At 38.4% G+C, this 16,140-nt stretch overlaps 1 protein-coding gene across 1 annotated transcript; it reads right to left on the bottom strand.

Annotated features, from left to right (window-relative positions):
- Positions 1-7,322: 7,322 nt before the first annotated feature.
- Positions 7,323-9,266, bottom strand: LOC148272294 (uncharacterized). Its single transcript, XM_088240233.1, has one exon. The coding sequence runs from the start codon at positions 9,264-9,266 to the stop codon at positions 7,323-7,325; it is 1,944 nt and encodes a 647-aa protein (XP_088096359.1).
- Between the last annotated feature and the right edge of the window lie 6,874 nt (positions 9,267-16,140).

Here is a 16,140-nt window from a genome sequence, read left to right as displayed (position 1 = left end):
TATTTTAAACTGACGTTGTCTTTTTAAATATTTAATTTAAAGAAAAATATTCAATATTTTGTTTACCCGATGAATCGGAAATAAATAAAATAGGTAAGAATTATTTTTAACCTATATTTCAGAACTTATTTCTAGTATTGTTACGAGAATTTTTTATAATGTGAATACCTACATAAGTTAAACATATTTTGCAAACAGCGAATTGTCCAATTTATGGAAAAAGGTTTTGAAATAAATTATTCGTGGCAGTTAGCTACAATAACCATTTCTAAAACATAATAATATTGTCATTCGCTTTCGATCTTGCAGAGCGGCGTAATAACGTAAAAAATTAAGCCAAAGTTTAATATTACAGAAGCGGGTTTTAAACTTCAAATTAGATTTTTCGAAGGATTTTGAGGAAAGTTGTGAGGTCGAATTTAGATTTTCAGCTCAAAATTACGTTTTCAGGAAAAGTTTTAGGCTTTCACTAAAAAATCATACTTGTGGCAGATAATGTCTAGGAAATGTTTATATTTGTGGCTTACCTTCTGAGGCTGACTGGCTGAAAGGGGTAGGCGTGCGGCTGCACGGGCAGGGGGAGAGGCAGGGGCAGAGCCGGGTGCACGTGCGGGAGGGTGCTGTAGGGCGGAGGGGCCAGCGGGGGCGCCGGGGGCTCCTCGGTCTGCGCCCCGCAGGAGGCCCAACTCCTGGCGCAGGAACTAGACACGATCACTTCACCATTCACACTGACGGGGTTGACACTGACGCGTTCACTAGCACTGACACTATCCGGCTTGGGGTCACCGTCGGGCGGGCCCCGGCAGTCGGGCGCGGGTACCGTTAGGCGCATGGCGGCCGCGCACGTCCCCCCATAACGAGCAGCGAGGAGCGAATGCGCGCCGCGCGGTGCGCCCCCCTCCGCCGGGTCTCCCCCGCGCCCCGCCCCCTCCGCCCGGCACTCGTAGGGCTGCCACAGCAGGCTGGACAGAGCCTCCTCGGCGTTGCGGTGCCTCACGGGGCCCCGCCGCGCCGCCAGCGACAGGGGGCGCGGAGCCCTGAACTCGCGGGAAGAATACTCGGTGCAGCTCCGCGACTTCGGGATCGATCGAGAATACTCCGAACAAAGCCGAGAAAAGTTTTCCAAAGGGCCACCCGATTCCGACAAATCGTGAATGTTTGATATATTAGATTCACAAACCAATCTGCTTCTGTCTGGGACGATTTGATCGGTGTGATTTCTTTCTTGCGCTGCAATTTGAATGCGATTTTGAGTGGGTTGCGCGAAACTAGGATGCCGTTCGTAATTACTTCTCCTAAAAACGGTATCGGTAGCGCGGAAGCCATGATTGGACCTGAGAACGATGCCGTCGGGAAGAACGTTATTTCGCGAATTAGAACAATTACCGTAATCATTTTCGATGTCAATATTATAAAACCCGTTTCCGCGTGTAATTCCGCGCTCCTTTCTGAGAGAATTGTGTTGGAACAATGCACTTTCGTCATTGTTATGTAATTCAGTTTCGGCTTCAGTTTCCTGGTTTTTATTAGACGCCGAGCTGTAAAGAGAAATGCACCTGGGATCGGAAACGCTTTTGTGTCTATTGCGCTTCGATCGGCAGGAGGTTTTATTTCTCTTGCGCGGAGATATTCTCTGCTCCGTGAGTCGCCCTTTCCACGAAGTGTCCGCTTCGCTGGATAACGTTGCCTGTTGACTATTTCTAGTCGGCGTTGCGCTATTTTCTCCATTTTCTCCGAGTGTTGTGACGGAAGAATCGCATTCGATAGTTTTAAATGATTCGCACGATGTATCGCTTCCACTCTCATTTGTTGAAACTGCGCTGCATCGTGATTTGATTCTGATCTCATCGTGCAATGAAATCTCGCTCGTCGTTTTGGAAAGATTTCCACTGGAGGTTTTGTCAATTTCTCCGTTTGAATTGAATCTGTCGCAGTAAATGGGATTAGCAGAGAAATCAGAAGTGCAGACATTAATTTCAGGTGGCAAATTACTAGAACAATTGACAATGTGATTAATTTTTGAATCGTGTGTATTGTTACCAAAATTTGAGAGGTCAAAAATCTCGCGGTTAAAATCTGACTCTTGTCTCGCGGGTTGCAAGTTTTGGCGACGAACGAACATTTCAGCGCTTTTGGGATTTCTTTTAATCTTCGTCGAAGTCTGTGCCTTGTCTTTTGCCGAGGACTTCCTTTTACTATTTTGATTGGAGCTTCCATCCTCGCCGATGTCATCTTTCTCCGGGTTCTGGAATTGAATACTTCGAGGCTTCTGTGTTTGAAGGTCCTAGCGGTGAACGAGTCGCTCGGTCGGCGAGGGTCTGGGAGTATGAAGTGATCCTCACTGTCGAAAGTACCAGGAGCGCACGACAGGAGAGGAGGTCTTCCTTCGAGGGATAGCTTCCTGGGGCGTGGGGGCGTTCCGCCCTCGCGGGGGGCAAGGGGGGCGCAAGCCGCGAGGCCATCAGCCCGCATTGGCTGACAGAGCTACATGCCCTTCGCTTTAACAGCTTTCACCGGCCCATGGTGTTTAGGGTACCATCTGAAAAAGACGCCAGAAAGTTAGAAACAAAGAATCTATTATATTCATTTTAGTTCTCGGAAATTCGGCATAAATTACTTTTATACATTAACATTTCGTCATCATGATCATTCCCATTTTCACACCCAGTGGTGCATAGAGCAATGTATTTGTATTAAAATGCAGCGTATATCGATAATCTGTTACATTAAGGTAAGGTGTTCAGTCCTACGATTAGAGTATATACTTATATATTTATTTTACAGAAACAAACAGTCCACAATGATATAATAACATAAAAAAGATACGGTTTAAAGACAGACCAGCGAAGTTTCCAAGTAAAAGTCATACATATTAAATTGTGGTACAACAAAAGGGTGTATTTGTATGAGAGTAATTGTAGAGGTGTGTTTATTTGTATTTGTGTGGAAGTAAGTGTTCAGGTGTGTGTAAGCGTGAACATTATTAAATACCAAGTGGGAGCGTATCGCAGCTAGAAAAAATGAGTCTTAATTTATTTTTAAATTAATTAAGGGGCATGTTAAATATATCAATATATGAAATAAAAGCATTATAGTTTGAGCAAAAACAATAGAGGAAAGAGTGTTGTGCTACAGACTGGCACATGGAATAAACACTTTTTTTTTGTCACTTGTTCTCGTTAATTTTGGAGAGTAGGTTAAAAGAGCCTACTTTATTATTTTGTAATTTGTATAAATAGCATAATTCAGATAAGGGGTGTCTATTTTTAAGGGTAAAAAATATACGACCCCTACAACATAATATATTCTAACATGGTTCAGGGCCTCGATTACAATGGGAAGTTAACATTTATCGTTAATTTTATCTACAAAGTAAAATTAAGATTTCTGGTTGAAAAGCAGAATATGCGTACAATTTTTTCTTCTACACATGTTCAATTATAGGTTACGGATGAAGATATTTTAAATGTTCATGCAAATGTACTCATTTTCGTACACAAATATCGGTTTTTCTTTATGGACAGTTGAAGATAACTCTGAATAAAATATTGCAGATACACCCTTTAAAATCAAAATTTCATGTCCAATATGTCAGGAATCGAACCCAGGTCATTAAGAATGGTTCGCAAACGCGCGAACCAGTATACTACGGACGTATCCCCACATTTAGGATTTTTATCTGAGGGCAGCCATCGAGTTAAAAGCATCCAGGGTTCAGATTCTATTTCCCATAGAAAACTGTATTCTTCATCATCTTGGATCCAGACAAGTGCATAATAGAAGAATAAAAATATTTGTACCCAATACAATAGCAGGTAATAATATTTTAAGCAACTTACATCCTCACATCACTATGACTGGCGCAATGTTTTTTGGTAAAACAAGTATATATGGTGAAAATGAACGGTGACGTGAGACAAGGACGATCAAGGAAGACGTGGCATGATCAGATAAACCAAAATCTTAAGTCTGGTCATGTCAAAAGCAGACAGAAACGAAGGGGATGTACGACAAGATGTATGAATTTGGAAGAAGCTAGGAATGAATGCCAGGATAGACGTGTGTGGCGGTCTATTCTCTCTGCCTACCCCTACGAGAAAATGGCGTGATGGTAGTAGTAGTAGTAGTAGAAGGAGATGCTTCTTCAGACGTGATTCAAACAGATATACTGTAGTAACATCTTTGATGGTGGATAGGAGATGATTCCACAGTCGAGCCGCATGAACACTATATGAGTAAGAGAAGAAAAAGGAATTGTGGAGGGATTAAGAGAGTGCCTTGAGAATAAGAACGAAGAGGTAAACCATGAACTGATAAGCGTTGAAATTTTTCACAATGAATATTTCTTTAAAAACTATAAAAAAATGTACAAAAAAACAGTTATCAAGGTTAAAATTGAGTGTAGTGGTTGGCCTCAGACTGGCAACTTGCAGCCTAGGCCTGATCATCTTACTTTCATGTATCAGATGATTTAAATCAAAGGGTTTTGTGTACCAACTCAGTGCCATATTATGCACCACTGGATGCGGGAAAGGTAATGATGAAGATAATTATACACTAGTTGTTTGTTATTAAATTGGACAATCCTCATTTCCTCCTGTTTTCTTTGGATCTGGAGGTCTAATATTAAAAAAATGTCTTTGAATGCTCCTCATGCTTGGCAATCGCGATGGGAATCTTCCCCTTCAGGGAGGGTTACCTTTCTTTTTTTTCCTTCAATCCGTCAGCGCTTAAAATCTTCTCGGGTTATCCCTGATCACTGGACTACGCAGTTTTTTTGGGTCATGGTAAATTTAATCAAAAATGATTTGTTTTTAATATTGTTTTTAATACTACCCTTCGTGATGCTGCGTATATCCTAACCAATCTTCTGAACACATCCTGTGGTCTTAATCCTTTCCCCTTCTCTATGATTACCGAATGGAGCTTCTTGCTACTATTCGTGGCCCTGTTATAGGTCCTGTTGGATATACAGATCTGGTGGCTTCCAAAAATAATTTCAAGGCTTTTAAAAAGTTTTTTAATCATTTCGGCGAATGGATCATGTCCAATCAATTTAATCCCAGTCAATGAAGAGTTCACTTCCCTCTTTTCTCAATCCAATGAAGTTCATATTATGTACTTCTGAGTTTTTTTTTTTTTTTTAATTTGAAAAATTATTTATAAACCCTTACGGATTATTACATTCATTTTACAAAAAATAATATAAATATTTTTCATTTATACTCAAAATAATATTTTTTACATCCTTTGAAAAGTTTGTCTGAGTCTTTTGTTTAGTTTAGTCCGGTAGTTTATTGTATAATTTCAGTCCCTGGTTCATTAGTCTTGATTGTCCTTGTCTTGTTTTAGAAAGTTGTATATGGTATTCGTATTATGTCCATGTTGACTACATTTTTTTACAAGTTGTAGTTCTTCGTCTACAATTACATTAGTGGCTAATTTATTAATAAATTTTAATAATTCTAGTCAAAAGAGTTCAGTTATATTTAATTGCTTAGTTTGTTTTAAAAGTTCTCTAGTTGCAGTTAGATAGGGAAGGTCATATACTAACTTTAATATTTTATTTTGTTGTCTTTGTAGTCTGTTTATGTCATTTTGATATCCTGCTCCCCATAGTAGTTGCGTATAACATATTTTAGTTTTTACATTATAATTTTTTCCGTTTTTGGAACAAAGTTTTTGATTTTTAAAAAAAGGCTCGATAATGTAGCCACTTTGCTAATTAAATTGTTGATATGAATCGTCCATTTCAATTGCCTGTCTATTGTTAGTACTAAGTATTTAACATGTTCAATTTACTTTCACAATTTACTTTCACAATTTACATTACAATGTTACTTTCTTTCAGCACAAAGATGCTAAGGCTACCAGATTACAGAGAGCTCCTTCGGGCAGCTGTTCTCGTTTGACAACGAGCGAATTTTCCGTGTCAAAATCCTTAATAAAATGTTAGGATTAACATATTTAAAATTAAATAAGATGTGTATGTGGACAACCGAATTCAATTCGTCCTTTTTTTAATTAACCCCCTGTGGATAGGCGTGATTTGATAAATACTGCATTATATTAATTGACCTTGGGCAAAACACTCCAAGGGTAGTTATACAATACGCAATCCACCCCATTCTTGTACTGAGACTGGCCATTTCGTCTGGATGCGGTAATAAAAGGGGATGAAAAATTCATTATTATGAATGCGAGCGCTCGGGGCCGGGCGGCGGCGATATGAGCCTACACCACAACATTTCTGCATAAATGTGCAATAAATTTAGGGTTTGGAAATAAGGGTAGAACTCCAACGCCCTGGAGTCATGTATAGATTAGAAAATGACACCCTCTCCCTCGTTATGGAACTATTTCGTTTAAATTTATAACGGATTATTCAATGGAAGAACGTGTTCTTGAATTAATTTAAACTGAGTGCATTATCCTAGTAATAAAGTCTTCCTCGGTGTTTAAATTCCACCAAACGTTTTTATGTATGTGGTGGGAAATCGATGTATGACAGGGTTACGAATGATGAAATCAGGCGAGTGTGTAAATCTGAGTCAAGTATAATTAATTAGATTAAGAAGGGTCTCTGAGATGGTTTGGTCACGTAAAACGAATGGACGACAAAAGAATGGTAAAACAAGTGTATATGGTGAAAATGAACGGTAACGTAAGACGAGGACGGCCAAGGAAGACGTGGCATGATCAGACCAACCAAAATCTTAAGTCTGGTCATGTCGAAAGCAGGCAGAACCGAGGGGCATTTATTTTATTTTTTTATTTTCTTTTATTCAGGAAACATATAGTACAGTTACAAAGTTTAATATTTTACACCATTAGACTTTTTTTTTTTTTTTTTTTTTTTTTTTTTTTTTTTTTTTTTTTTTTTTTCTTGGTTGTGTTGCATTGTTTTTCCATTGCTTATTATTTATCAAGGTGATATATTTGTGCTGTTTTTAGTGTTAGTGCTTTGTGTATGATTTTACGTGTGAGTGTTTGTGTACTGTCAATTAGTTTACAATCACATCAAAAGCACTAACACAAATACATGTGTCAGCGCCTCCGAATGCGACTATACTTGTTTGTGTTATGTATTTTGTTATTTGTGTTCGTTTTTATGTGCGTCATTTTGCGTGTTTGTGTTTTGTGTACCTATAACCTCTGTTTTCATGGGCTAGTTTCGCTTTCCGACATTCGTCCAAGTGTTAAGGGAACCATGAGAAACCTTAACAGGAAAGGGAAGTATCTGTGGAGAAATTTTGATTAGTTTACATTTTAATATTGTTATTATCACAGATTGTTATGACAAGTATAGAGTGCCAGACTCTTTACTTGTTCATGGGTCTTATTCTATCTATAATTACTTTAGCAAAGTTCACGAACATCCCGGAGAGTAACCTGTTTTGAAGTACCTGTGTAAAATCTTCAAATGGAACATTTAATCTGTTGCACTCTTTTTCGAAAGAAAATCGATCTATAGCAAACATGGGGCAGTGAAACAACAGATGATCTACGTTTTGCTCCGTCTGTGCGTCGCAAGGACAAGCCGGATTATCTTTCAATTTAAATCTGTGAAGATAAGAGAGTGTGGCTCCATGGCCCGTTAGAATTTGGGTTGACTCGAATGTTGGCGTGTTTGATTTTCTGAAGTTTTTGCACTCTTCTAGTGTCTTTAAAAAGTATTTGGTCCCAGAACCAGTGGTGCTGCTTTGGTATCGTTCTTCCCATTCTGTTAAAGTCAGACTTCTTAATTCTCTTTTGGCGTAACTAAGTGGAAATTCAGTGTAAAGCTTTGCGGTTTTTACGTGTAGAGCTGCGCTTTTAGCTAGTTCATCAGCTCTTTCATTTCCCGCAAGGCCATTATGGCCTCGAATCCACATAAATTTGCAATCGATGCCTTTGGACTTTAAGCTCCGAGATGAGTTTTGGATGTAGAAAACCATCGGATTGTCGGGAGCCCCGTCTTCAAGTGCTTGAACAGAGCTTCTAGAATCTGACAATAAGTTGACAGTCTTCCAGTTGCTCGTCTTGCTAGAGACCCAGTCTAAGGCTTTCATAATGGCGAAGAGTTCGGCTTGGAATACCGAGCAGTAGTCAGCCATGGGAAGCTTCTTACTGTGTACTTCTCCGTCATTATTAAACACGGCGAAAGCTGCTCCCACTTTTCCTTCAGTTTTACTTCCATCCGTGTATATATCGATTTCTTCGACGGGGAATTTGACTCTTGCGTACGAGTCTGGGTAACTGGTGATTTCACCTATTTGCTCGCTTGGATGCGGCAGTTCCGTGTACGCTATCCTTCCCTGGTATCTTTGATCATCTGGTATATTAGTGATGGTGAGATTCTTCTTCGTATTATAGATTTCTCCCAGCTCTTTAACTTTTAAGTCCAGTGGAATCAGTCCAGCTATTGCTTGTACAGATGTAAGGGAAGCCGTGCGGTATGCTTTGCATATTCTTATTCCCATAGATCTCTGTACTCTATTTAGTTTCGCCTGTATATTTTTCCTTTTTGCCGCTTCCGACCACACCGCCGCAGCATAAGTGATCATCGGTTCCACTACTCCAATGTAAATTGACCGCAATATTTCAGGATTGAGACCCCATGTTGGCTTGGCCATGAATATTAATTTCTTTGCGATTTTTGTCGCTTTTTTCGTTACTGAATCTACATGTTTACTCCAATTAAGATTCTCATCTAGTACCACTCCAAGGATTTTGCAGTCTGTTACGAAGTTAATTCTTTTTCCCTTCATGAAAAGGCAAGGTGCCTGCGCCTTTCTGCGCTTAGTTATGAAGAGAGCGTTAGTTTTTTCCTCTGAAAATATCAATTTGACTTTATCTCCCCATTCAGTGACCGAGGAGAGCGTTTCATTAGTAATACTCTCCAGAACGTTAATGTCTTTGTGTTTTATGACCAGTAGTACATCATCTGCAAATGCTTGTAAATGAACATTGCAGTGATATTCGTTTTGTAAAAGTTCGTCTAGGACGATATTCCAAAGCACCGGGCCGCAAGCAGATCCCTGTATGCAACCCTTATTGGAACCTTTCTTTGAGCTGGCTCCCGCGTATTTTATTTCTACCATCCTATCCGAAAGGTAGTCCTTGAACATGTTAAATATGTTCAAGGGGCAGTCAAGTCGCGCTAGTTGCCGGAGGATGTGAGGCCACCAGGCATTGTCAAACGCTCCCTTGATGTCAAGGGATATCACACACACGTGATAACCTTCCCTTGTTGCCGTCTTGATGCAAGTTACTGCGTCAAGCATGGCGTCCTCTGTACTCTTTTGTCGAGTAAAACCATATTGGCGAGGACTCAATTTATTATATTTGTTGAATTTCCATGATATTCTATTAATTAAAAGTTTTTCTAGGACTTTACCCAAGACTGGTAAGAGTCCAATGGGTCTATAAGAAGTGACATTGCCGTAGTCTTCTTTGCCCGGTTTGGGTATAACTTTTATTCTTGCTATTTTCCACAGTAGTGGAAAACAGCCAACTCTAAGGCAAGCGTTATATATGCTGACAAGAATTTCTGGATGGAGCTTGAACGCCATCTGGCAAATGTCTGCAGTGAAGTGATCACGACCCGGTGCTTTTCTGGAATCTAATTCTAAAAGTGTTTTTCTTATTTCTAGTTCGGTAAATAGTACATCATTATTTTTCAGAAGCGCTGCTTCTTTGTTTTGTCTAATCAAAAGTTGCTCGGCTGATTCTTGTGACGATGAGTCATCGGGAAAGAAATGTCTAAGAAGCTCGGTGGCCGACTCCTCCGCTGAGGTTGTTTGTTTATTTTGGAACTTTAGAGTTTCTGGGGGGCGATATTGCGTTGATTTGAGAATTCTTTGCACTGTTGACCACGTGGTTTCTTTCGATTGTGCCGAACAGAAATTTTTCCAGCTCTGGGTTTTGGTTGTCGCAACCAGATTTTTATATTCTTGTCTAATCTCCAGATAGGCTGGTAATGTGACATTTACTCTCCGGCTAGCGGCTGAGTTCACAAGTTTACGTTTAGCTATAGTCACGTCTTTTTTCATTTTAGTCAATTCCGTTGTCCACCATGGACATTTTTTGAGAGGCGCTGTTTTCATAGTGGGTATTGACGATCGACAAGTTTCAGAGATTGCGTCAGTGTAAAGGCTGACTTGTCTGTTTAGGACACTCTGTTCGTAATTGGAGTCGATATCTGTTTGGGATAGACCCTTTTCCTTTAATATCTTTGTTAGGGTTGTGCTGAATTTGTCCCAGTTTGCTTTGCATGTTTTGTACAGAAATGTTGTATCAGCGTTATCTTTAGTGAATAAATGAGTTTTTAATAACAAATCGAATGTTATTCCATTGTGGTCTGACAGTGCTGCTATTTCTCTATTAACCATCCATTTGTCGACTAGGCCGATCATGTTGGAGGTGCAAACCGTGATGTCTATGACGCTTTTTAATAATTTGCTGCCTCTTATGGTTTCAAAAGTAGGCAAGTTTCCTGTATTAACAATATGTAGTTGTTTTTGCGATATGAAGTCAACGACTTTATCGCCTCTTTTGTCGGTTCTATCGCTCCCCCACCAAATGCTCTTAGAATTTGCATCGGCACCGATTACGATTTTACATTGGCCTTTGTCTTCCGTTACTGCGTTGAATTTACTCAGGCTGGAGTCAATGTCTTCACTCGGTGAAAAGTAAAGAGAGCCGATTATTAGTGGTTGCGACTCCACCGTTGCTTCAATGAAAATATTGGCGTTATTGCTATATTTATCAAGTAAAATGCAGTTTTTAGAAAATTCCTGGTTAAATATTATTATGGCTGCCTTGACCGGGAAATTTAAGCCACTTTTTTGGAAAATCTTTCCTCCATACGTAGATTTGTTAATTTTACCCGTGCTTCCAACGTACGGTTCCTGTACTAAAGCGATGTCAAAATGTTGTTCAACCGCCTCTTTGAGAAACGATACGGTGGCAGATTCGCATCTTTGTAGATTAGCCTGAGCAACTTTAATGATACTAAATGGTTTACTGGCCATAGTCAACCATGTTCTTATACCTATTTATTTGCCTCTGGTGCGCCGGGCACTCTAATGACAGAGCTTTATGGTTCGTTGGAGTATTTGTTTTATACAATTTGTTGACCAAGATGCAGTTATTGCACTTGGTCGTGCTTCCCTTTTCTGTGCATTGGGCTGCGCGGTGTTCTCCACCACACTTCCAACACACTTCTTTATTTTTACAGTGAGCCACAGAATGTCCGTAGCTCATGCATTTCTGACAAGATATTAATGAAATATACTCTGCTACCCCAACTTTAGCGTAGCCGATATTGACTCTGCCCATCTCTACGAGACGGGTCCAAATTTGCGGTTGAACCGCAAGGACAGCACATTTACGGCTGTTATCTTTTTTAAATGGCAGAGTGAAAAGTACTGCTGCCTTACATTCTGCCGTTTGGTATGCAGAGCTGTCAAAGTCATTTTGATTAAAAAGGGCCTCAATGATTTGTTCTTTTGTGAGATCTGCGTCCACACCTTTTAAAATAACTTTAGGCCTAATTTTAGCACCATTTTGTACAATGAGCTCATTATTTTTTGCGATTTCGCTTGTAAGTTTTTTACATTGGTCCTCAGTGTCGCATTGAATAATAACTTTATTGTTGGCCGTCTTTTTTAGGGACCGAACTCCAACGCCTAATGTTACCACGTTGATGCTACTTTTAATGGTTTTTTCCAGGGCCTCGCTGGCTGTAGGCAGTTTTCCTTGGATGACTACTGTATGCCTTGTTTTAGGTTTTACAACTTGAGGCTCAATAGAAAGACCGCTTTCTGGCTTAGCATTGGTTGCTGCAATGTGAGCATAGCTTATGGCTGAGGATGCGGTAGCAGGCGATAATGAAGAGCTTTGGGGCATAGTAATCTGTGCTTTGAACGAGGTCAAGGCTTCACTATGCTTTATTTCTTGTACAAGAGCCTGCTCAGTATACAGAAGTTGTGCTTTAAGAGACTCTGCTTCAAAGCGAATTTTTGTCGCCGAAGCTTCAGCGGCAATAGCAGTATTTGCAAAAATTATAGCTTTGAGGCAGTCACGAATTTCTGCTTTAATGGAGCTTTTAATGTTTCCACTATTTGACAATGCGCGAATCGCTTGCTCTGCTTTTGATTTAATGGTATCTGTTGGCGAAAGTATCATGACGATTTCATGACTTTGCTCTTCGGGGCATTCTTCATCATCCGAAAATGCTTTTTTCGATGTTGAAGGAATCGGAGAGGGAGGAGAGAGTGGGCCTCCCGGCAAAGATCTGTCAGGAGGATCTTTTCGGGTTCTCCGTGGAGGGGTTCTAAGAACCATTCTACTAACCCAAAATTTAAGTTAAGCGAGAAAGTGCAATCCGGCCGACCGGCACGGTCAAAAAAAGAAACGTCACACGACACGAATCTAAAATGAATGAATTTACCGTTGAGAAAAGGAGATGATGCTAGTGAGTTTACTGAATTTAGTAGAAAATGAACTAAAAGACGCGCACTAAAATGGCTTTACAAAATGGCAAACGACAAAATACCGAAAACAAAAATGAAAGACGAGAAATGCAATGGACCATTAGACTTAATTCTAATGAACCAGTGAAGTTTCCATATTATAAAGCAATTATATGTAAGGTTAATTATGAAAGTATAAAAAAGAGAAGGAAAAAGAAAAACACAAATGAAAGTTGTTTAAAAATTTAAATTTAAATGAAAAAAAGATATTTTAAAGTTTGTAGTTTGTAGTGAGTATTTACAAATGGAAATAATATTAAAGATTAAGAAAATTTGTAAGAGTAAATAAAAATTAACAATTGAAATAAAGAATGAAAAACATGCTCAGATGTAAAAATAAAATAAAATAGTAATAACATTTAAAAAAAAAAAAGGAAAAACATAAATATACACATATTTATTTTAAGGGATTCAAAGAAACGATGAGAAGAATCATGCATGTAGGACAAGATGTACATATGAATGTGGAAGAAGCTAGGAGTATATGCCAGGATAGACGTGTGTGGCGGTCTATTCTCTCTGCTTACCCCTACGGAGAAATGGCGTGATGGTAGTAGTAGTAGTAGTAGATATAAAATATGGGAAATCATATTTATTAATACGATTTTTTTTTTCTTAAACTGTATTAGATTTCAAGTGGCAATAAGTCCGCCATTTAACCATATAAACCTTTGTTGTCTTTTATTTTATGTTTCACAATTTATATAATTATTGAAATAGACTTTTTGTTTTTTTTTACACTAAACTTGTTCTAACCTCGGCTGTACACGAACAGTGTTCAATAATTGCTTTAGCTTCTTGCTACAAACTTTTATTTGCCAAGGTTTATTTAAGTGAACCGTGAAACGTTCACTCACCCTCCTTTCAGTATCTTTCTCAGACATTTCATCCCTGGTAAACATACTTCCCAGATGCTCAACTTCCTCTTCCTGAAGCTCAATCACAAATAACTATGGACTTGCTTAAAAACATGGTAAACATTTGAGCGATCACAGTGAACAATAATGAACATATGCTTGCAAACTGGCTGGATTTACTCCCTAGGGAGTTGTTCATATTTAAATTTATTTCAACAGAGAGGGAAGATATTTTGAAGACGTATAACAATTGGAAAATTGTTTTCAGGCGTTGCCTAGTAGGTGATTTGGTTCAGCCGGATGAATCTCACCCACGTGATAAGGGTTTCAGCTCTTTTACTTCACAAAAGTCAACAGATGGAAGAGTTGAGGAAATGTGGATGTTCAAACATGGGCAGAATGGTGAATGTTACACAGTGTGTAAAGTGGCCACTTAAACCAGCCAATGACAGGTCCTAAGCCAAGTAAATGCCTAGACTTCCATATTTCCTTCTCAAAAATATCTTCCCTCTGTTGAAATAAATTTAAATAATGAACATACTTAAGATATCGCAGTCATAAGTCAACGAGTATGTAATCTCTGAGTCGACGCTCGTGTTGGTTTGTTTTTTGTTTTCCTCGTAAACAAATACAGTTCACAAGCGAAAAATCGGCGTTTACTATAAAAAATAATGCTATATATTTCATTTGCAAAATAGTAAAGAGTATCTTTTACAAAAAAAGTACAAAATAAATTACAATTACTATGGCGACTGCTTTTCTTGACATTTGGCTTGCCAACTGCCGGCTAAATGCAATAAATATAAATATAAATGATAAATAATAAATAAATAAAAATTGCAGTTTTGGAATATTTTCTATATTTACACCGGTGAAATTCAAATATGTGATTTCGCACCAGGATTATCCGTCGCAAAACGTAAATATTTTGACATTTTAGTTTCATTTTGATCGCGAATACGATAAACAACCATGGATGCGAAATTGTTATCACGTCGCTTATTAACACGTCCGTAGTTATTTGTGATTGATCTACTGTTTCAGTATAACCCTATTCACAGTGATTTCATATTTAGTCATACTTTCATTACTTTAAACCAACATCACGTTCGATTTAGCGACATTCATCAGCAAATTTGCATACATCGTAGGCTTTTGTTACGAAGAACGCCAGTCCGGGTACTTTATGTTTTAAATAAATATTTCGTGTCAACCATGTCAGAAATCGAACCCTAAACCTCTTGCATGGTAGACACACTCGCTGGCCATTACACCACTAGGCGGATAATTTGTTTTAATTCCGTTTTAAATAATTCATTTTGTGAAGACCTCACTATTAGTACTTCGTTTTGGGCAGTAAAGGTTTAACCGTAAACTTTGAATTGAGCCGTATAATTTATGTGTCGTTAACGGCTTGTTTAAATAAACTGGCTCTTTAACAAGTGACTCGGTAACCTGGTGGTAGGTAGTACAAAGATAACGGGTTTGGGCATCTGCGTTTAATGTTCTATTCTCTCGCCCATGTTAACTTCTACCACTTACGAATCTTTACTAGCATCTAGAAACGAACAAAGGGAAAATATTTTTAACGAATGCTTAAAAAACAACACAGCTCGCATAACTAATTTATTTACGGTAAAAAAATATTGTAGGGTTCTTTTCCAAAACTGACTATTTTCAAATTTGAACTTTTTCATTAATCGATATTTTTTACTATAAAAAATAGTAACACGAGGTGCGTTCAGAAAATAACAGGAATTTTTAATTTTGCGGGTTAAGCGAGTCCGGTTGTTATTAAAAAAATAAATTATATTGGTATACATTAGAGTGGGCCGATAATGTATGAAGTTTTTTTATTTTATTAGACATGAAAGTGAAAGGGGTCTAAAAAGTTGCATTTTAGATCACATTGAACGTAAAAATCATTTAAAAAAATATTCCATACTACTTTTGGCTCTCAACCGAGGTTTGAAATTTATCACTGTCTAAACTTTTTGTTAATTATCTAAATAATTACAATATTTTTTTTGTTGGTAAAGATATAATTTAATCACAATACAAATTCGAACACGTTTTAAAACTACCGAAATGCAAAAAGTTTACACTCCGCGCAACTGATTCCGTCGAGCGCCTGGCGAATATTGACGAAAACAATGGCTCGTTAAAACAATGCTACCCATTTATTACAAAGCAAAGTGCAACTCACGTCCTTAGATGCTTATTTAAAAAGGTTTAATGCACATTATAAAATGTAATTGGACTGATTTTCTTACTTAAATACGAAACGTCAGCCGGTTTAGTGCAAAAAATCGACTTTTTCAAAAACTTCAAGCTCTGGTTGAGGGCCAAAATTAGTATCAAATATTTTTTGCATTCCCAGTAATCTAAAAGGCAACTTTTAAGACCCCTTTCATTTCAAAATTCGGAAAAAATATATATCGGCCCTACCTAGTATACATGCCCCTGAAGTATACTGAAATTTTCAGCTGTAGGTATTCATTGTCTACTTTGTCTGTGGCAGCCGCTAAGGTTGGACGTGGTCCGCGTGCTCGTTTTTCGGGTTTTCGTATTGGCGATCCAGAATGCCTTCAGTGGGACGATTAAGCCTTACTTTTGACGTCATATCCGTAAACTCATGTTTTGTCACCTGTTTTAACACGTTTCAGTAATTCTGCATCGTCGTTGACTTCATTTAGTGACACCTTATCAACTTCCATTCGCTTCTATTTTTGTTCGATATTCAAACATTTTAGAATAAATTTGCT

The sequence above is a fragment of the Micrasema longulum genome, unplaced genomic scaffold (genome assembly GCF_059751315.1).
Source record: "Micrasema longulum isolate JH-2025_06_02 unplaced genomic scaffold, ASM5975131v1 h1tg002389l, whole genome shotgun sequence".
Taxonomy (NCBI): domain Eukaryota; kingdom Metazoa; phylum Arthropoda; class Insecta; order Trichoptera; family Brachycentridae; genus Micrasema; species Micrasema longulum.
This window is presented reverse-complemented; position numbering and strand designations above follow the sequence as displayed.

Coding starts and splice junctions, on each gene's coding strand:
- LOC148272294 (XM_088240233.1), bottom strand. CDS start 9,266: ATGCTTGACGCAGTAACTTGCATCAAGACGGCAACAAGGGAAGGTTAT.